At 51.2% G+C, this 20,441-nt stretch overlaps 7 protein-coding genes across 7 annotated transcripts; 6 read left to right on the top strand and 1 right to left on the bottom strand.

The window, feature by feature from the left end:
* The first annotated feature begins 193 nt into the window (after positions 1-193).
* On the top strand, positions 194-1,560 carry BO95DRAFT_446798 (uncharacterized protein). Its single transcript, XM_025587473.1, has 4 exons — positions 194-473; positions 734-841; positions 1,012-1,039; positions 1,182-1,560. Exons 1-4 carry the CDS (start codon positions 340-342, stop codon positions 1,206-1,208), a joined length of 297 nt encoding a protein of 98 aa, XP_025438160.1. The 5' UTR covers positions 194-339; the 3' UTR covers positions 1,209-1,560.
* A 581-nt stretch (positions 1,561-2,141) lies between these two features.
* On the top strand, positions 2,142-5,918 carry BO95DRAFT_261485 (MDM20/NAA25 family protein). Its single transcript, XM_025581511.1, has 8 exons — positions 2,142-2,369; positions 2,500-2,775; positions 2,847-3,023; positions 3,136-3,476; positions 3,540-3,819; positions 3,870-4,629; positions 4,687-4,799; positions 4,848-5,918. Exons 1-8 carry the CDS (start codon positions 2,232-2,234, stop codon positions 5,598-5,600), a joined length of 2,838 nt encoding a protein of 945 aa, XP_025438159.1. The 5' UTR covers positions 2,142-2,231; the 3' UTR covers positions 5,601-5,918.
* Positions 5,919-6,462: 544 nt separating this feature from the next.
* BO95DRAFT_456463 (uncharacterized protein) lies at positions 6,463-9,838 on the top strand (the record flags this gene model as incomplete). Its single annotated transcript, XM_025588404.1, has 8 exons — positions 6,463-6,648; positions 6,812-6,916; positions 6,978-7,360; positions 7,478-7,573; positions 7,649-8,075; positions 8,707-8,796; positions 9,162-9,347; positions 9,755-9,838. The coding sequence occupies 8 exons, from the start codon at positions 6,463-6,465 to the stop codon at positions 9,836-9,838; spliced, it is 1,557 nt and encodes a 518-aa protein (XP_025438158.1).
* Positions 9,839-10,542: 704 nt separating this feature from the next.
* BO95DRAFT_446794 (putative UBX domain protein) lies at positions 10,543-12,418 on the bottom strand. Its single transcript, XM_025587472.1, has 2 exons — positions 12,089-12,418; positions 10,543-12,003 (listed from the first exon to the last, which is right to left on the bottom strand). Exons 1-2 carry the CDS (start codon positions 12,223-12,225, stop codon positions 10,599-10,601), a joined length of 1,542 nt encoding a protein of 513 aa, XP_025438157.1. The 5' UTR covers positions 12,226-12,418; the 3' UTR covers positions 10,543-10,598.
* Positions 12,419-12,557: 139 nt separating this feature from the next.
* Positions 12,558-13,845, top strand: pup3 (proteasome core particle subunit beta 3). Its single transcript, XM_025587471.1, has 2 exons — positions 12,558-13,287; positions 13,363-13,845. The coding sequence occupies exons 1-2, from the start codon at positions 12,853-12,855 to the stop codon at positions 13,504-13,506; spliced, it is 579 nt and encodes a 192-aa protein (XP_025438156.1). The 5' UTR covers positions 12,558-12,852; the 3' UTR covers positions 13,507-13,845.
* A 1,043-nt stretch (positions 13,846-14,888) lies between these two features.
* On the top strand, positions 14,889-15,688 carry BO95DRAFT_446792 (putative dUTPase). The gene has a single exon (XM_025587470.1). The coding sequence runs from the start codon at positions 14,970-14,972 to the stop codon at positions 15,489-15,491; it is 522 nt and encodes a 173-aa protein (XP_025438155.1). The 5' UTR covers positions 14,889-14,969; the 3' UTR covers positions 15,492-15,688.
* A 1,484-nt stretch (positions 15,689-17,172) lies between these two features.
* BO95DRAFT_456459 (sensor histidine kinase/response regulator) lies at positions 17,173-20,097 on the top strand (the record flags this gene model as incomplete). The annotated part of the gene is made up of 2 exons (XM_025588403.1): positions 17,173-18,157; positions 18,224-20,097. 2 exons carry the CDS (start codon positions 17,173-17,175, stop codon positions 20,095-20,097), a joined length of 2,859 nt encoding a protein of 952 aa, XP_025438154.1.
* Between the last annotated feature and the right edge of the window lie 344 nt (positions 20,098-20,441).

Here is a 20,441-nt window from a genome sequence, read left to right as displayed (position 1 = left end):
TAGACACTTAACTCACTTACATTGTCTGCTCAGCAAACTGTATTCGTACTACGAAAAGATATGTTGAGTAGATAACTATGCTTTAAAGGAAGAATGACTAAGAGGGGTCGAAGACCGGAGCCGGAGGGATTTCCCCACGCCAAGGTCGGCGGGTCCAGCTTTTTCCGCCTGCCAATCGATCACTCCACGGAGTCCAGGCTCACTTATACGTACATGTCCTCCGCATACTACAACCTACTGTATATCTCTCCGACTACCTTCGGCACTCATCATTTCCATTACTGCCTGCCAATACGTGTGTCAATTGAACTTTGCTGGTATAGAATTCACATCTAAACGATGGCCTCCTCCTCCTCCTCCTCCTCCTCCTCCTCGGAGCAAAATCAGCAGCAAGCAGCAGCAACGCCGTCCTCATCTGCCTCGGACTCGGTCCAATCGAACTCTTGGGAACGGGTTGAGCGAAAATTCTCCAAGTAGGTTAACCCCCTTTTCTTCTTGTCATCCTTAAAATTCCATACCCCGGGCTCTTTTTTTCCAATTTCTCGTTTGCTTGGCACTGTAATCTCTCCTTCTTCTATGCGGCTGTTGTCCCAGACGGGGATAAACAACATGCCTTGGCTGCTCTATCGATTGTTGGCAATTGCTCGGTTGCTCGCTTGTACTGCTGGATCAGACCTCTTGCTATCTAGCGTCAGTGCATCTAGTGTAACATCCATTACTAACAGCACTATAGCAAGTCTGCAAGTGAATACTTTGATCCGTGCCAGGATTTCGCAGACCGGAGTCTGAAATGTATGAAACGCAATGCTTTTGATAGAGAGATGTGTCATGACTACTTCCAGTGAGTATCTTAGCCCATTATAACTCATATTGCCTTCTCTTGTGAACACTTGCGCTTGCTGTTCCCTTATCAAGAGTGCAGATCGTCAGTGTTGCACTCTGTATCTGGTGGCTATTCTCATCCCTGCAGTCGTTCAACTCTATTGTACCATGTGCTGATTGACTTTCCAGGGCTTATCGCGACTGTAAAAAGCAATGGGTGAGTGAAACTTGCTCTAAGTGGTCACCTCCCTTTATCTTCGCCGGCGCTCATCTGTCGGATGCCTTTCCCGGGAGCTTTTGGACCTTCTTGGAAAGGTTTTCCCTGCCGTTCTCGTCATTGCTAACCGTTATCTCTACAGTTGACACAAAAGAAAAGAGGTGCTTAGGCTAGTACAGAAACAAACACATGGCAGCCCACCTCTCTAGGTTGCCTTGGTTTCCTGTTCCTTGATGCCCCACGATGGCAGGACCTACTTAAAAGCCAGCATCGACCTTGGCCGCAAGCCACTATGTAGTGTGATTCATGAAGATAGTGGTGTACTGTGTGCTTCGGTCCTAGATGCCGGCCTCGATCAAGACAAGCAGAGATCGTCAACAATCTTTGCATGGTGTTGTTCTTTGCTAGGCGGCGAGCTAGAGCATTATTGACGGCGGATTTGGCAATGGGCAGTTTCTCAAGAGTGAAATGCCTCCTGGGGATATCCACAGGCTGGCCGAACTATCAGGTAGGCGTTAGGCTTCATCTTGATGTCTTCTTCATCCTTCTCCTCTCCTCGCCTTCCGCCTACGCTTGTACACTACTTGTATGTTTATTTGATGTTGTCATTTAATTGAAAGGGTCTCTTCTCTGTTTTGTTGCTAGGAGTAGCAGCACCGTGGGGTTCACTATGCGCCTCTAAAGTCAAGATGTGTGTGTATAAGGGAGGTTTACTTTCGGCCTGACGTTTTGTCCACCAAGATATACTTTCCTGTGAGGCCTGACCACGGACGGATATCCTCGGGCTTTAATCCAACCAGGTAACTCTATCTTGTAACTCCATTCCTGAGCCTCTACTAAGGGATTATGACAAAGCCAATTATTCCGATGAAATTGGAATCATGATAATTGATCGATCAGTCTATGACTGCGTCATCACCCCACTAATTGAAGGAAGGCTTGGCCACATGCCGCCGTCACCGCCTTCCAAATGAGCTTCCCCGCCCACCAAACTCAGCAGAAAGACGATAAAGATAGTTGGAGAAACACCAACAATTTCCCCCTCATCTTTGCTGTATATTCAATTCTTCCGCACATCGTGTGCTGTGCTGGCTTGCGCAGCATACTTTATACTGCACTCTATAGTTGCTATTGACAAGTCGAGTCTCTAGCCTTATCCTCTCCAACCCCGTGTTTCCTCGAAGCATTTGCTATGTCTTCCACTAATGACGCCGTCTTTTATCGGCGGAACAAGCAGATCCAAGACGCCATTGATGGGCAAAATCTAAAGCAGGCCCTGCAATTGATCGAGAAGCGTATTAAGAAGGGTGAAGACACACCTTTTCTCAAAGTAAGTCCTTCCTTTAGTGATTTGTGTCAAGATATCTACCTCAGTCGAAGCGAATGTCTGGCTGCATTCAAGAGCTTCCCTCCGATATGATTGTTTCTATGCTAACTGGAGTTTGAACGCTTGATTTAAGGCATGGAAGGCGTATGTTCTCTACCGTCATGCCGACGAAGCCCATCGCAAACGTGGAATCGCCGAAACTCTCGAACTGTGTAAAGGCGAACCTCCCACCACGGATCTGGAGACCCTCGATATCCTCCACGAGACACTGGAAAAACTTAGCGACCATGGGGACACCCTGAGAAGCCTGTGGGAAAGGGCCTCTAAGGCTAGCCCAAAGGACTTGGATATCCAGATGCGGTGGTTTGAGTATGGTTTTGAGGGCGACGACTGGAAGTCGGCGCAAAAGGTTCGCAACCATCAGGCGCCGTTGACAAGCTTAAGAGAGGCGCTAACCAGTCTTGCTTGGTCAATTCATAGGCTGCCATGTCTCTCCAGAGCAATTTTCCCAAAACTAGGAAGTATTATTTCTGGGCCATCTTCCTTTGCTACCTGATCTCCGTCGATGCGGGTGCTTCGGAGGCTGAACGCAAGCTTTTCGGAACCCTAGCCTATCGTATGATTTCCAAAGCTGGCGAAAGTGTTCCTCAAGATCCGGTATGTTACAACTTTCTTCCTCTGCGATCAGCGGCCTCTCGTCGGTCATCTTCCTCTGCGTGGTTGGATATTTGTCTGGACATCATGGTGATATTTGAAATCGTACACACAGAAGGAGTTGCTGAGCCCTCCCAGAGCTATTCAATCGGCCGAGGAGCTACTGTTGCTTGTTAAGATCTTTGAGTCTCAAGAGCGCCATGCAGAGATTGTCAAGATCCTCGACAGCGATAACCTAGGTTTGAACTCGCGCGTCGTGCAGAACGATTGGTCATTTGTTGGGGTGAAGCTGTCCAGTCTGGAAAAGGCTCAAATGTGGACAGAAGGTCTGGACTATGCAAAGAGCTTGCTCACTATCCCAAGCAACGAGGAAGAATTGAAGGCTCTTCAAGAACGTGATGATTGGGCAGTCTGGCACTTGCTCCTCACCTCAACTCAGAGGATTAACTCGTCAGAGTAAGTTTGCAGCGTGCATTCTCACGCAATGATGAAGCTCCGCCGGCTAAAATGTAAGTCCAGGACTACCATCGCAACTCAGGACTTCATTCGCGACTTTGTGGCGGCGGTGCCCAAGTCTCGCAATGCCCACCTAGCTCGGCTTGACATGGTACACTGGGGTTTTAAGTCGGGTAGCTCTAACGCCGAGGACTTAATCGCCGCCTGCAAACAATACTATGATCTGAACAAGCACAAGCTCTACTGCTTCGGCGATCTGAGGACTTACGTGTCATCACTCGATCAAGCTTCCATGACAAGCCTGGTGAACTATACTTCGAAAGGACAAAACGAGGGGACAGATGTAAGTTGTTTGGAATCTCGTGCGGAGCTGGTAGACTAATTTTGAAACAGGGAGCTTCAGGAAAGGGCGTCGCGACGATCAACGCGCTTAAACTTGAGTACTGTTTCTGTCTTTCGGCCAACGAAGAGAACGTCTCCAAGCCACAAGTCGAAGATTTCATCGTCCGCTGCCTGCAGGTCTACCGTGAGGTCCAGCGTCCCGAGAAGACTTCGGCTCCCACCACGATTGAAAGCCAGCCCAGCGATGACTTATGTATTTTGGCGGCCATGAGCCTGATGCGTTTCAGCGAACCATGCACGTCTGTTGCTGATCAGCAAATTCCTGACGCCGTGCTCATTCGCGCAGCAGCTATCCTCGAACGCCTCCTTGTCGACTCACCCCACAACTATCAGGCATTGTTACTTGTCGTCAGGATCTATCTGCGCTTAGGTGCAGGATCCCTTGCACTGAGCAGCTTCAGTAAACTTTCAGTGAAGCAAGTGCAGTTCGAAACTGTTGCTCACAATCTTTTCACACGCCTTGCCACAATCCACCCACACTCCGCCCCACCAATTGAGGGAGCTGAATACAAAGACTTCAACCCACAATCCGCTTTTGTGCAGGCCCTTAACTTCTTTCGCACTGCAGATCTCACATCAACCAGGCATCGCACTAGAGGACTAGATTATGGCAGCTATGTGAATATCGAAGGCACCATCGAATTGCAGAGGCGTTTGAGGCAAAGCATCTGCCGCAGGATGTGGGCGCTAGACGTAAGGCGCATACAGAGACTGGCTGGTGGGGACCCTATGACTAGATACGAAGATATGGGTAAGTAGGTTCTGCACCATTACTCTCCTCTCATGCTCACACAACCGCACGGCACAGCTAGAGATGAATCGCCCTTGGTCGACCAACGTGTCTTCGACGCGTTCATGAACTGCGAAGCGCCTGGAAAGCCTACATTTGAGGAGCGCATACGCCTGGGTCCTTTGCCTAGTGTGAGTTCTTCATTTCTCTCGTGATGCCATTGCGACTAACAAGATTAGAACGGATGGATCAAATCTATGAATTTAACCGACCATCTGTTTGGCACTTTGAAGTCTCTGGCTACCCAAAAGCCATTGGCTGTTGAGCCCGAGCTACCAAACCTTGATGACATCTTGGGTGAAAATGTGGAAACGGAAATGACAACAGCAGAAATTGAAAGCGTTAAAACAAACCGGAGCCTCCTGGCACTTGCTCTATTCTTGAGTGGGTCCAAATCTGTTACTGCCGAACAAGCAGACGCCAGTCTTTCCCAGGTGGAAGCATGGTTGGACTCAAGGGTTCAGGATATCAATGATGGTGACGGGAAGGTATCCCCAGTTATTTCGAGAACTGCACTTTCCTTGGATTCGGACGCACCAATTGCGCCAACTTGGAAATACTTCCATGATCAGTTCATGGTCCTGGACTCGCTTAAGGCCTTGTCCCTTCTAACCACCGTCGCCACGCGAAAGGGGTCCAAGAACGCCAAACTGAGTCGGGAAAGAATTGACAAATTGGCTGACACTACACGCCAAGTCTTCCAGGGTATTAGAACCGGTGGTCGTACGCTCAAGTCTCACGTCTCGGCTTCCGGTGGGTTGGGCGCGTTGATCGACCTGGTCCTAGCTGGTCCCGACCGCGGGCCGGAAGGCAGTAAGCTATCCTCCGAGTTGGACAAGACACTTGATATGTCTCAACTGGAGGTCTTCTGCGGTGAGCTAAAGGAAAGCTGGGAGGAGGGATTGAATGGCCTAATCGCCGTAACCCTGTGAGAGCATCTTGCCCTTCACTTTCCCCTGACACGAATTGAAAGGCGGCCGCCGAACCTTGATTATATAATGCTTCGTCAATCCAGTCTTATAGCAAGCTTAGTGGTTAATCGAACATTATTCACCAACTGCCTATGTTTATCAGTCTACTGGGTCGGGCCAATGCGAAAATTGACCATCTTCTTCCGTGCGAACTGCATACAGCCCCAATGCAGCGGAGACAGCTCAATTTCCCTGAGTATGTAAGATTTGGTTCGACCTAGACCACGAGGCTGAGTGGCGTGAATGTCGGTCCGGTCCTGCAAGGGTGCTTATGCGTGTAGCGAACCAGTCATTCTTCTATCCCTTGTTTGTGTTCCGACTCCGATCGGATGGATACTGAATACCTCCTGATCACCATCCTCTTCTTCTGTTTTGTTCTTTGGGTTCCTTTAGTTCTTTATGTGCATGTCACAGGCTAGTCGAAGCAAGCCGTAGGTGCATGTTGGACTACGAGGCACGCTATTGCCGTGAGATGTTACACGACCATCGCGCTTCGAGAGTTAAAAGGAGTACAGGATATAACGACGGTTAGTTCTTGCCCGATCCCATGCCTGTGTGTGCCACGCACACATTCCTTGTCAGGTGTGGTTGTCGCCTTGCGTCGCCGGCTTACAGCAGGTCGTGGCCGATTTTTTTTCACAGTCTCACTCAGTAGTCAGCCATTCTAGCGGAGCAAGTCTTTGTATATATGCATCAACCAGTAAGCCTTTGCTATCACTGCCAGGCTCTGAAGCTCTAAACTTTGCTTCAGCATGGTCTGCTTCTAGGCTTCAACACCCTCCCTGTGGTCATATTTGCTTGTGTTTGTTTCTCACTCTGGACAATGGGTGATATTAACAATGGCTCTACTACATTAACGTATGAATACAGACGCGCGTTGCGATCCGAAGACATACTGACCCAGACGGTATGCCTCACTGTCAGCTCGTGTTGTGTTGGAATGCGCCTGTATTCGAAGATCTCCATCACACGAGCTCCGGGATGGGAGGATTGTATGTACTGCGTCCCTGTGAAGTGAGCCAGCTCGCTGGGAATTGGAGGATAATATGATGCTGAACACTGCATTTCGATAGTGACTTGTTTCCTGGCTTGGGTATGCGGTTTTGAGCTGCCAAATTCCTTATCATTTCACACCTGTGCACACACTGAGCATTTCTCTATGACATGACCAGCTTGGCCTGATAGGATATGCCGCCATCAACTTCGAAACAGATCGACATGGGAACGGCGTTCACCAGTGGGCCGTCGCTGCTTCCGATCTGAGAGAATTCTCCAAGGTTTGAGAGGATTCCACCGCAGCCAGCTGTTTCTCGTCTTTGCTGATGATGAACCATGTAGCTAGCGAACGCCTCACAGGTCCTCTACGGCCCTTTGATCTATATCACTAAGCTATCCATCCTACTCTTATATCTCCGACTTTTCGCGCCGTCAAAGCGCAACACCCCTTTTTGGCTCATTCAAACCCTCATCTGGATGAATTTCCTCTTCTACTTAGCCGACACCATCGTCAAGATCTGCGAATGCAGACCGCGCGCCAAGATCTGGGACCAAGACATCCCCGGGCAGTGTATCAACATCAACATCCCGATTCTGATCACGTCCATCGTGAACGTTGTTTCCGACTTTCTCATGCTCCTGCTTCCCATTGTCTGTGTCTGGCGCTTACAGATGACATGGTGGAAGAAGATGGGCCTTTCGGCTGTGTTTGCAGCCGGCATCTTGTACGCTGTTTTCCCTTCGGCTCTTGAGTCCATTTCACCTTTTTGTTTCAATTTGGTCTTGCTTACAGCCAGACCAGTCTGACTTGGGGCGGGAAGCTGAAAATTACCCTTTCATAGTGCTTGCATCTGCAGCGTGATGCGTCTCGTAGTCAGCGTCCGAAACCGCACCACGCGGGACAGAACGCACGACTGGTTTCCGGAGTTCCTATGGACGTGAGTACTCCTCTTGCAGCATCATGATTTAGCGAAATCCGAGACTAAAGTACTGGCTTTTTGGCATTCATACAGCACCGCCGAGATCACCTCAGGGATCGTCGCCAGTTGCCTGCCCGCGCTGCCAAGTTTCTTCAAACATTCGTCCCAGAAAGCCAAGGCTTGGGTATCGAGCATCGGCACGGGAAGCGCTTCCACGCAGGTGAAGGGACCCCTTGCCGCCATCGACCAAAGACCTGGACCGGGACCGGGGCCGGGACCTGCAATGCGTACTATTCCGCAGCGGCTCTGGAGATCTGGACACGACTTCACAAGTACTACGGAGTCGACAGTAGATGGCTACTGGGAGATGAGGGATGTTGGGGCTTATCGGGGCATATGCTATACCACGACGGAGGCCACTGCCAATCGGAGTGTACCAGAGGCGATCAATGTGGATGACCTTGATCCGACAAGTGAGGAAGATCAAAGGCCCAGAGCCGGGATCTTGAAGATCGTCGAGGTAGATATTGAGACTGGACCTGAGACGGAGCGATGAGAAAGTATAACGAGGACTGACCATCGGGTGACTCGTGATGAGCCCTCGGCCAAGGCATGCGAAGCACGCCAAGTTCATGTGATCAGGCCTTGCAGACAAAAAAGCGGCGTATAGGGGTAGAAAAAAAATACATATCATATAATCTGTTTCAGCAAGCAGGCTACCCGAGCAGCTAAATCAGTATACTTGAGAGTTTATGAGATCCACTAATCAGCGCAGCAGATTACCTGTCACCCGATGGCCAGTCCCTCATAGAGCTCATCACATACGCAATGTAAGCATGATAGGGAAAAGCAATATACTACATAGCGTAAGTAAACAGGTACGTAGTAATGCAACCTGGGTTGGGGAAAAGTAGAAGCTGGAAGCCACTTTCTCCACAAAATACCTAAGGCAAGATGTACCGATTAGCGATAAGCGATAAGCGATAATCGATAATCGATAAGCGATAGGAGAAGGCTATGACACGTGACAGAGCTGCAGCAACCCTAAGCCCTACCCTCGCTACGCACTCCCGCAACGGCCAACCAAAAACTGGCAGACTCCATCGCGATTCCCATCCGCACCGGCGCACGTCGACTCGACAACCTCTCAGCAGCAACACCGTCGTCGCCAACCGCAGTCCATAACCGTCGTGATGGCTCAGGAACGCTCCGGAATCGTGGTCGGCCTCAACAAGGGTCACGTACGTTGTCCCCTGTTCTTTTGATCTCCTGCAACAACGATTTGATCCGGTCGAGTGTGGTGGAAAAAGAATGTCGAGAGTGGGGAAAATATACACGGGAAGGAGGATTTTCCTATGCTAAGGGCAGGGTGAATCATTGTCGAAACCAGAGATGTCACCATGCTTTCAGGAAAGCTGTCTGATTCATGGAATTGAGGAAGGGAATAAGGGACTTTTTTTGAGGGAGAAAAGAACTCGAACTTGACCGACTTGGCTGGATCAAATCGCGCTCCACTTCCGCTATGTTCCTTGACGACTTTGCAAGGAAAATTTCGGTCATGGAGAAATACGGACACAGTTACTGACCTGATGCTTCGGCCATACAGAAGACCACCCCTCTTAACACCCCCAAGACCCGGGTCAGCCGTACCAAGGGCCAGTCTTCCCGCCGTACCGCTTTCGTTCGTGAGATCGCCCGCGAGGTTGTCGGTCTTGCCCCCTATGAGCGCCGCATCATCGAACTCCTGAGAAACACTCAGGACAAGCGCGCTCGTAAGCTCGCCAAGAAGAGGGTACGTCTTTGCATGATGAAATCTTTGATGGGTGAAGGGAAGGGGAAAAGGGTTCGCGGGCAGCTCTTTTTGTTTCGGTTTTGCGCCAATCCATGTTCGTTGGTCATCCTCGACAATCATTTACTCGGTATCGGAGAAATGCAATCCTCTCCAACTACAACTCGGATTGCAACTCGGATTGCATCGACTTCGCATCGACATCTCAACATCATCTCCCATGATCTCCACCTCTGCCAGCTCGACTGCAACAAACGACCACATCGACCCTGCACGAACAACCGAACCATTGGGATGAACCTGAACCGGGACAAACGAGCCAGCTCTCCGAACTCTTTTCCCCAACCGTTCCCCTTCCCGTATATCCTCCATCCCGCAAATTTAGCTAACAACAATCTCCTCCAATTTAGCTCGGTACCTTCGGCCGTGGCAAGAGAAAGGTTGAGGACATGCAGCGGGTCATCGCCGAGGCCCGTCGTGTTGGTGCTCACTAAACGTCTTCTTTTTCACTCTCTCCATTTTCCTACCCAAAAACTACCAACTGTGTTTCTCTCTCCCGATTAGCCAAGAATGAGATAACGAGAACAAAAAATCATTCTTCTCTTATATTTGTCATCAGAGTGGAAGGATACAACAATAATGGAATATGAAGAAAAGAAGAGGACTAGTCAGTGACGAGGAGAAAACCACCACGCACGTCGCCCCATCCCAAGAATTAAATAAAATACCCTTTCTCGGCCTACCTACTTTTCTTCGTGCACTGTAGATTTGGCTGCGTCTTCCGCTATTGCTTGTAGAGGTTGAGTGATTGTGATGATGAATTTGGACGGTGGGCGGGCGATTGATTGGCCTTTTTCTGTGTCAACAATGGGTGGATGGTGGTCTAGGCCTACGTAGGCTCTGGAATTCTGGTGTCCCTTGCAGTGATTATGGATTGGATGGTGAGTTGGTTCAGGTGGAGAAGGAGCCCCGGGCTCCCTCTGGTGTCGCTATCTCTGGTCCCATTGATCCCATGCGGAGAAAGCATGCCTACAGATCACGGGGAGTGATAACGGATGAGCTACTGCTTCTAGAAACGGTAGCGTTACCCACAGGTTCATGTAACTTGGACCACGCCAACTATGAAAGATCTCGACGTCGTACCCTCGCTACTACCACTCGGAACTAGATGACCATGTCAGTATCATACGATCATGTGAAGCATTTCATTCATTATCTATGTTCGATTTCTACAAGACGTTCCCACCCACCACCTTATTTCTTGCCTGGCAACTTCAACCACTTGGGTATTCCGCCGGGCTTCCGCTTTTCGCCCGTCTTGGTCTCGCTACTGCCCGTGGTCCCCAATGTCCGACCACGCGCGTCCTCGGCGGTCTCCATGACCTCTGGGGGCTGCTCCACCTTGATCTCCTGGGCCCGGGTCCGTAACTCCGGCTTCAGGAGCTCGCGGCTCGCGTGAGCCGCCTGGGAAGCACTCTCGTCCCAGCTGAAGTTGACCAGCACCCGGCCCGCCAGCCCCAGGTCTCGGATTAGATACGTCTGGTCCGAATCGGGAATCACCTCCTGGATCTTTCGACCGCTGCCGCCGCCGCCACCTCGCGAACCCGCGGGGAGATAGGTGATGACGAACTTCTCTGCGCTGGCAAATGGCGCGGTCAGGCAGTTGCGCACGAAGTCGTACAGCGTTCGTCCCGTGTCCTCCCGGCCGAATCTGGCCACGACCTGGCTTTGGTCGGGGAGGCGGACCTTTACCTCGACATCGGCGATGGCGGCCCGTTTTTCCTCCTCGGCGGCTGCTTTGGCGGCGATCTCGGCGTCCGTGGGGAGTCGCTGGGGTCGTGAGGCGGCGTTGAGGCGGCGTTGGTGGGCTTGTGCGTGGTCCAGAGATGGGATGTAATCGGCTTCGTTGTAGGTGGTTTGCGCGGACTGAGGCGTGTCGCCGGATGGAGGGGAGAAGACGGTCACGGGACGCGAGAAACCAGCGGGGACTTCTGACGGATCTGAGGCTGGTATGGTGGGTTGAGGGGCAGGGGTAGTAAGTTGCTCTGGTGCTGGTGCTGCCGCTGATGTAGAGGCGGGTGTGGACTCGGGCTCGGGATCCCGCTGCTCAGCGATGCCATTCTCCAGCGACGTTTCGGCAGATGCGGGCGCTTCCTCTTGCTTTGGGGTTGGGTCCTCGGAGGTCTGGAAGTATTCCTGGATTTTGCTCATCGCTTCCTCCAATGGCTCTTCCGTCCGCCGGAAGCTGAGCCTTAGTAACACGTTGCCGCTGTTGAAACCAAGTTGTGCTAGTGACTTTTGGAAATCTGCAAAAGATGACAGTTCCCGCTGAAGGACCTGAACCACCGGAGTCTCGTAATATAGTCTACCTGCGCCCTCGTTGCCACTTGGTACACCGCGACCCGTCAGGTTGCGGGTCGAAGTGCCGCCCGCAACGCCCGCCTCGAATTTGCGCAAGATGAACCAAATTGTTGTCGTGCTGGGAAACTTGTCCATGAGCCGCCCGTTGGGGGCTCCCCGTGCTTCTGATTCGGGGAGTTGTAACGCGACTGTGACGACCGAGGGGGAGCGAGACGACTGGACCAGCTCCAACTTAGCACCGGAGGCAAGTCCGGACAGTCGAAAGACGAGCGACATGTCGAGCTCTTTGCCTTTGTATCTTGACAAAGACGGTGTTAGTTGAGTGCACACTGCTTTATAGGATCGATACTATGACGGGGTTGTGTTATGGGCGGGAGTCTTACTTCAGCCCATGTTGACTGGGATCTACACCAAGCTTGGTGCAGGCCTCTTGCAGTATGTCAGTCAGATGCTTGCTTGGGGTAGTCTTGACAGTAGCCCTTCGAGCTGTCGAGTCCAGGACCACGACATGCGAGCTCATGATGCGAGGCTGCGGGGTGTGGCAGTCGAGGTAATCAAGTAGAAAAAGAACAGCAGGCCTGCTGAGATAGCTGGAAAGAAGCTTAACGTTGCTCGTTTGATGTATGTCAGTCAGCTTCCAAAGCGAAGACAGATATGCGTCAACAAAATATACAAGAGAAAGGAAGGTTGAAGGCTGACAAACCGAAGTTGAGATAACTAGAGTGTAGGCAGCGGGCGCCAGCGTCATCGGAAGAAGCTCGGCGGCTCCACGCGTTGCTGGCAGAGCTTCAGTTCAACTCCGTCCATCTCCATCCATCCTCCGCCCATCCATTCGCCCTCCCAACCATCATCTTCCCCTTCATCTCTGCTTCATTGTTACTCCTCATTCTCTCTACCCCTACCTTCTCTACTACAATTCATCCCTTTACAGATCTCTGTATCGCCTGAATCCACTCACAATTTCCCCCCAATCATGGTAAGTTGGCCCTGCGTGACCTCAAGGGTCTGAGCTGAGCAAGCATGCTGACCGAACCGTTTTTACCAGAGTTCTCCCTTCGATATCAGTGCGTACCCTCGATAATCTACATTTCGAAAATCTGTACATTGACTGACCCTCCGCTGCGCAGATGGCGGTGCCTGCGTCGCCATGGTGGGCAAGGACTGCGTTGCCATCGCCTGCGATCTCCGCCTGGGCATGCAGGCCTTGACCGTCTCCAACAACTTCCCCAAGATTTTCAACTACGGCCCTTCGACCTTCCTCGGCTTGACGGGTCTGGCGACCGATGTGGCGACCGTGTCCGACCTTTTCCGCTTCAAAGTGAACATGTACCGTCTTCGCGAGGAGCGGAACATCGCGCCCCAGACCCTGGCCAACCTGGTCAGCTCGTCGTTGTACGAGAAGCGTTTCGGTCCTTTCTTCGTCAGCCCCGTCATTGCCGGCATCAACAGCACAACGGGCAAGCCCTTCATCTGCGGGTTCGACAGCATTGGGTGTATCGATTTCGCCAAGGACTTCATTGTGAGCGGAACCGCAAGTGATCAACTGTTCGGTACTTGCGAGGGTCTGTGGGAGCCGGACTTGGTATGTTTCTTCTTGTTCCTCGGTTGGGGAATCATATCGGATCAGTTGCTAATTGGGATTGATTGCCCTTGACAGGCTCCGGAGGACCTGTTCGAGACCATCTCCCAAGCCCTTCTCAGTGCGGTCGACCGTGACGCTCTTTCCGGTTGGGGTGCCCAGGTTTACATAATAGAGAAAGATAAGGTTACCAAGAGACTATTGAAGGGAAGGCAGGATTAGACGAGATAATTACTTGGATCATGAATTTGTGTTATTTTCCCCCCTTGCGGCACTTATGCTCATTGTTCTGCTCTCTAATATGACGCTTCCATCCATCCTCCCTCCCCATCTAGGTGCCATCAATATTGCCGAGGCAAGGCTGAGAGTGTATGGGGATCCAGGCAATGACACGCATATCCTAGGTGCTTGCGGTCTAGCCGCGATCAACTCATCTTGCAGAAATTGCGCTACATGGTATTGCTCAGGTACCGGCTTCTAGTACCAGAAGATAGGCGTGTGATTCGAGCAACTCCCGACTCTGGTGCGTCGGTACTCACTCCCGAGGTCAGCCACTGCTCCATGAATCCTTGGTTCGGCTGTTGATGGGCGAACTGTAAGCTTCTACCCTGTTACCAACGACGAGTTGCACGGCTCCGACCTCCTACCTTGGACAGCTTAGGGTCACGTTGTCACCGGCTGGGACTGTAGGTGTGGAACATAAAGTATGCATGTGTTCTCGTCTTTCCGGGAAGGAGACGAAGTAGATTAGGGTCTGTTGACAAGACGGAGGAGAATTGTGAGTCCCCCGCCGGTCAGGTCCCTTGAGGCCAACAGCACCTCGACGAGAATTGGGGCCTTGTATACGGCGACTAATAGTAGTAGTCCCTTTACAAGTACAAACCCTAGGCTAGTCCCGGAGAAACTGTAATCTTAAGAAGACAAGAATAGCCGGCGTTGGCTTTGACTATAGATAAGAGTAAGAGGAACTCGAGTACAAGTTGTATACTGATATACTTTAAGAATATTAATCGATATAGTCTAGTCAAGCCAGAGAGAATGTTTTATATAACAAGAATTGGTTTATATGACTCATAATGAGTTAAAACGGGGATAGAAGTCTAAGAGCTTGCTATTTTTTCATAGTAGAAGTTAATTTAGATATTTATAACCGGCCTGTTGAGGTATACTGCGACCTGCCTCTACTCGGCCTTTGGCTGATATATGCGTGTATGAATAATCAATCCATGAATTTATCATTTAATAGAGGAGAGCTGGCTTGCGGTATGCTGATCTCGGCTGACATGCGCCTGAAAACTGCACTGGTACGTGATAGATGAGTTTGTAGAGGTATAGCCAGTGCTTCGAGCATGGTCTGGTGTATCGTTACAGCATCATGACCTGAGGAGCTTTCAGCAGGCTAACGACTGAAGGACGGGACGATGATGGGCTCAGCGTGCAAAGTACAGGAATCAATCGACAAGGCCATGCATGATGTTTATGCTTCGAGGAAGAGAAAGGTGGAACATGAGTGGTGTAAAAGCGAGATCTATCACATAGTTCAAAGGAAGCGGACTGCCTAAGACCCTTGTCAACCTAGCCCCCCTAATTATTTCTTACCTCCCTCCAACCAGCTACAGCATACCAGCATTCGCAATCCGCAGTCCTCAAGCTGGTCAGACCCATGCAAAGTGCGGAACTACACCATGATTCTCAGCGGACTCGAAGTCGTTACCCGCCAGTTGGTGCGCAACCTACGGCACGTTCCCCAGCAACGACAACCCTGCGGAGTCGACCTTACTCTACGCCAGGTCTCCAAATGGGCCTCCGCGGCAGCCATTGACTTCGACAATACCAAGCGTCAAGCAGCCCAAACATCTCGCCTGCCCTTCGACACCACCAGCCACGCGATCACACTACAGCCAGGCGCCTACTTAGTCGACTTCAACGAAACCGTCCACGTCCCGCGGAATTGCATGGGAAGCGTATTTCCCCGATCGTCGCTCTGGCGGTCTGGCATGGGGATCGCGGCCGGCGTGGTCGACGCTGGATATGAGGGTGCGATGGGGGCTTTACTGGAGGTCAAGAACCCCCATGGAGTGGTGCTTTACCGAAATGCCAAGCTCGCCCAGATTGTCTTCGAGGAACTGGGGGAAAAGGTCGAGGGGTATCAGGGGATCTACCAGTCTTCGATGAGCAGCGTGGGGCGCGATGGGACAAAAGACTGAGTGAAGATGAAAGGAACAAACAAAGTGTCGGACGAGGTCGGATGATTCGTTGATTGGGAAATCATAGAGTCAGGTGCGCGGTGACTTAAGTTTTGAGATCTTTGTGTTCTTCGTGATCTATGCATATCCCACAAAGGGAACAGAGGTAGTCAATGACTCCTCGTGGCAGATCAATTTTACTTTGGTTTTTGCTTCGTCCGGTTGTTCCGAGTTGCAGATGATGGCCATTTATAGCGCTGTGGTATTACAGGAGGGAGGAATACGCCGCACGACGTGGCTGAAAAGAGAGAGAGAGAGAGATTCGATCAGGTTGTTTGGTTGCCGGTCGAGGAAAGAGTCAATCAAGTCTGGGCCGGGACAAGCGGCAGATGGTCGGTCGGTCCATGGATTGATGCCCCGGAGACATCAAGTGACGGTCTTCCTGGGTCCATCGTATAGTTTCTCATCCATGGTCCCCTTCCAGTAAACAAGAAAGAAGTCAGAAGTAGATCGTACTCTCATGTATATGTCGATTGGTTTCGGGGAGACATTCGTGAAGATATCTATCAATTGACATGAAGACGATGAAAAGCAGAAGGAAAAGAAGGGGGGAAGTTTCAGCCTCCCCGCGTCTAGACCCGGCGATCGGCCCAAACTGGCCCCATCGATTTCTCAGTCACTTTCTTTTCCCCTCTTCCCAATGCCCATGCCAACTCCTCCAACTATCCTTGAACCTCCTCCTCTCCTCATCAATCTTCCTGCCGCTGCGTTTGCTATTGTACTAACCGGCTTAGCACCATGAACTACATCTAAACTACTTCAAGTAGTCTTTTGTGTCTCTTTCCAATCTGATAATATTTGCTTTCCCCACCCTGTTCTGGACCTCCTCTTGCTTGTCCCCTAAACTTCCTTCCCCCGAGTTTCCTGTCCCCGTGCCATAATCTCTCGCATGCTGGCCTTCTCTCGCCCTTCCTGCGCTGCACCTCAACCGCGGATTGTTCGTGTCAATGACCGATCTTGGCTTTCATCAATTGAACATCCTGTCAGCAGATCCCTGGAATATTCAATCTTTCATAACAGTTAGAATCACCAACGCTGGTTCGGCACTTTAAACCGAGACATCCGCCAATTCCCCTACAGAAACTTCAGAGTCAAAACACGGAAGAAAAAAACAAGGAAAACTTCAACGTTTCCAGAACAATCATAAAAACAAGAACCTCGATTGCTCTCGATAATAGCCCGGCATCTAACCAATAAATAATCCTTCTTAGCAGCCTTGTTGCAGAAATTTCTATTGCCAACAGCTGCCTGCTCTTCGCCCAATTTTCCCTTCCACCGCCGCGCGGTGTCGCTCAGCGTGGGCTTCGACTTGACCAGCTTAAGTGATGTACGTTTTGATTGGTTTTAGCATGGGCTTGCTCGAGATGTGCTCCGCGGAGAACACCTGGTCGAAAGCACCTTTGTTTGCTCGTGATGCCCGCTTGCTAACATTTTCTGGACAACCCCAGACTGAACGCCATGCGCTGTGTCCCTTCCATAGAATCCGGTCGTAATTCGCTGATCTTTCATCAATCTCCTTCGGTTTCCTGGCGCCCTCCTATATTATAATTTGCCAGGACCCGAAGTCTCGTTCGCGGTGGAATCTGTTTTGGACACATCAACTATTCCATCCATACAGGGCGATCAACCCCCTCGGGACACCATGCCCGACTCAGCGGAACCCGAATGGTCAACCTCATTCGCATCTGGTCCTACCATGTCCTTGCTCCCGACTCAGTGCCTTCCCGGTGATGTGCCTGCAACTACCTTTCTTGACGACGATGCGCAGGCCGATTCGTCCGGTCGCCGGTATATCGGTGGACCCCAGAGTTTCGCAATCGATAGGCTGGTGAAGCTAAAGCAAGAACTTCGTCCCTTGGATTCGGAAACATTCTGGCATCAATTAATGGAGCAAATCAGTCTTATATGCAAGGCTCAATATGTATTCGTTGCTCGCAGGGCTCGGGACGATGAATCCGTGAATGAGATAGAGGGCCACAAAACGATGTTGTTTGGTACAGCCTTCTATTATAACGATGGACACCGCACAGCAGGCATGCACAGACGCAGGTACTTCGCTGGCGGAAACCCTCTCTCGCACATGGACCGCGAGAAGCCATGTCTAATCCCTGAGAAATTAGGATCCTTCATTTCTTTTGACCGGGATCAGCTTCCATTTGCCGCCGAGGGATACCTGGCTGTACCGCTCTTCTCAGGAACAAAGTGTCTGGCCTTTTTTGGACTCATGTGGTCGGAACCGGGCTTGCAAAAGCGTAACCTTTCGTGGTCGCTTCTCGAGATGATCTTGTATTCTCTTGAAGACTTGGTTGTTCAGCGGATTCGCGACGACGTGGACCCTACAGTTACTGTGAACTCCGGTCAAGAGAGCACCAACTCTTCTGGAGGCAAGACATGCGTTGTCGGCGATGTGAATATCGGGGTTGTCCATGGATCTGCAGACTTCTCATCGCAGCCACTGAAGCCCTACGCGAGGAGCTTGTCCCACGAGCTTCGGACACCGATGCAGGGGGTGGTCGGGATGCTGGACGTCATGCATGCTACGGTACGCGAAGCCATCCAAGACAAGCCATCGCCGAAGGCTGGATTTGTCTTTCGCACCCTTAAGGAGAGTATTGAAATGGTCCAAGGTCAGTCTCAGATTCCCATCGCCTATGTGAATTTCATGCTGATTTCCAATATTTTGGGCGGTACAGATAGTGCACGCAGAGCAGTCGAGGCGGCGGACAATGTTGTTCATGCCTACGACATGAACATGCAGGTCCCCAAGACCCCCCAGTGTGAAAGGGACGATTTCTTCAGTGGTCCGTCGCAGAGCCCGGTTGGTGCGAGCGAGGGTCGACCGACCATTTTCGGGGAAAGGAGCAACATCACAGTCAATCCGTACAAGCGACGACGCAGTAACCCTCCGGACTGGAATGCTGGTCAGCCACCAAAGTCAAAAGCGCCGCGGGTCTCCGCTCCCAGAGGTCTTTCGCCTCGCAGCGAAGAGGTCAAAAATGCGGTTCATGAAAGTGAAAAACTGCTTAAGGCTACTCCTGCTCACGAGATTGAAGCAGTAATGGCGAACGTGGTTGATCCCCGTCCGTCTCTAGCTGTTCGGCGTTCGGCACCGCACTTGCTACTCGAAGGCATTAATGTCAATCAGCAAGTTCCAGCTCTGAGAATGACGAAACTCCGTGATCTACTCCGCCTAGTCATCAACGAGTCCTTGCATGTGGGTGGTCGACCCGACTTCGCTGTGAGTAACGCGACAGAGCAAGGAGAGCGGATCGAAGTCCGCTCGCGGTCATCTAATGGTGAGGTCTTTTCGAAGACAATCGACTGGTCTGTCGACCCGGCCCTTCCAGAGACTCTATTCGTGGATGACCGAGACCTGGCCAAGTTGATATCTTGTGTGTTTCTCAATGCTGTCAAGTTCACCAACAGCGGTATGATCACAGTGACTGCCACGGTTGGCCGCAAGGCGAACGATGTCTTGATAAGCATCAAGGACACCGGGCCAGGTATCCCGGATGATTTCTTACCTAAACTTTTCAGGCCATTCGCCCGTGAAGACACATCCACTACCCGCAGTAAAGATGGGCTTGGCTTGGGTCTCCTTGTAGCCAAGGGATTGTCTAGGAAAATGGGTGGTGATCTCATTTGTGTCCGCTCCTCGACATCGGGGCCTGATCGTGGCTCGGAGTTTGAGATTAGAATCCCCGCCAATCAGCCTGAGCCTTCAGCGGACCGACCTTTGCTGCCTCCAAAACTTCTTACACCTCCTCAGCTCACTGAGACGATGCGGCTGAGCAATGCAAACAATATCACGCCAGACTTTTCCTCATTGTTGCCTACCCCGCGGACACCTGGCTCACAGGTCCAGCAGCCATCTCCGTTTCTGACTGATGAGCCACTGTCGCTGGCTACAACGCCTGCGCCCCCGCCTCCCAGGAGCACACCACCACAGCGCCACATCAACGGTGATACTCACGACAGCCGTCTCGGGGAGAAGCATCCCTTGACGTTTCTGGTGGCAGAGGATAATAAGATCAATCGGCGAGTCTTAGTGCACATGTTGAAGCGACTTGGCTACAGAGACATATATGAGGCTTGTAACGGCAAGGAAGCCGTCCGCATCATGCAAGATGTTCTTGAGGCACAGCGTCCTGGCCAACAAAGCCCGATTGAGGATTCGAAGCTAGTGAATGAGTCCGACGGCTTCACGGTTCCCAAACCACCCAGTCAAACCAAGACACGAAAACTAGTGGACGTGGTACTTATGGATCTCTGGATGCCAGAGATGGATGGCTACGAGGCCACATCCAAGATTCTACGGATGGTTGAAGAACACCGGAGCAAGCTTGCCTCCGATACTCCGACTGACCAGCACCTTACCGACACACAACCTCCCACAGTCCTGGCTGTCAGTGCCGATGTCACAGACGAGGCTCTAAACCGTGCCACGAAGGTTGGCATGAAGGGTTACATGACCAAGCCGTACAAGCTCTCGGACTTGGAACGGCTGATCCTGGGCTTTTGCAGCAACAATACCGCACGGCCGCACGATGATTCGATGAATGCATGAACTCGTCCATTTTCTGTTTGTTCTTGAAACTCTTGTTCTTTTCTGTTTCTCGCTTGATACCTCACCGTTGACCTTCCTTTCGACTCTTTTGCTACCGCCCACTCGGGCCAGACTAGTATTGTCTTCTTTCGTGGACTCCTTTTTCTCCACGTGATGTTCTATAGATAATTTTTCCGTTGCTGATGTTTGAATGAGCGATCTTGTGCACCCTTAATGATCTATGACCAGGGGCAAAAACGGAGAGCTAAATAAACGAGAGCTCGATGGACTTGGAATATAATAAATCCAATTCGATGATGATTCTTATTGACATGGGTTGAATTCGATGCCACTGCATTGACAGT

This window comes from Aspergillus brunneoviolaceus, assembly GCF_003184695.1.
Source record: "Aspergillus brunneoviolaceus CBS 621.78 unplaced genomic scaffold BO95scaffold_76, whole genome shotgun sequence".
Lineage (NCBI taxonomy): Eukaryota > Fungi > Ascomycota > Eurotiomycetes > Eurotiales > Aspergillaceae > Aspergillus > Aspergillus brunneoviolaceus.
This window is presented reverse-complemented; position numbering and strand designations above follow the sequence as displayed.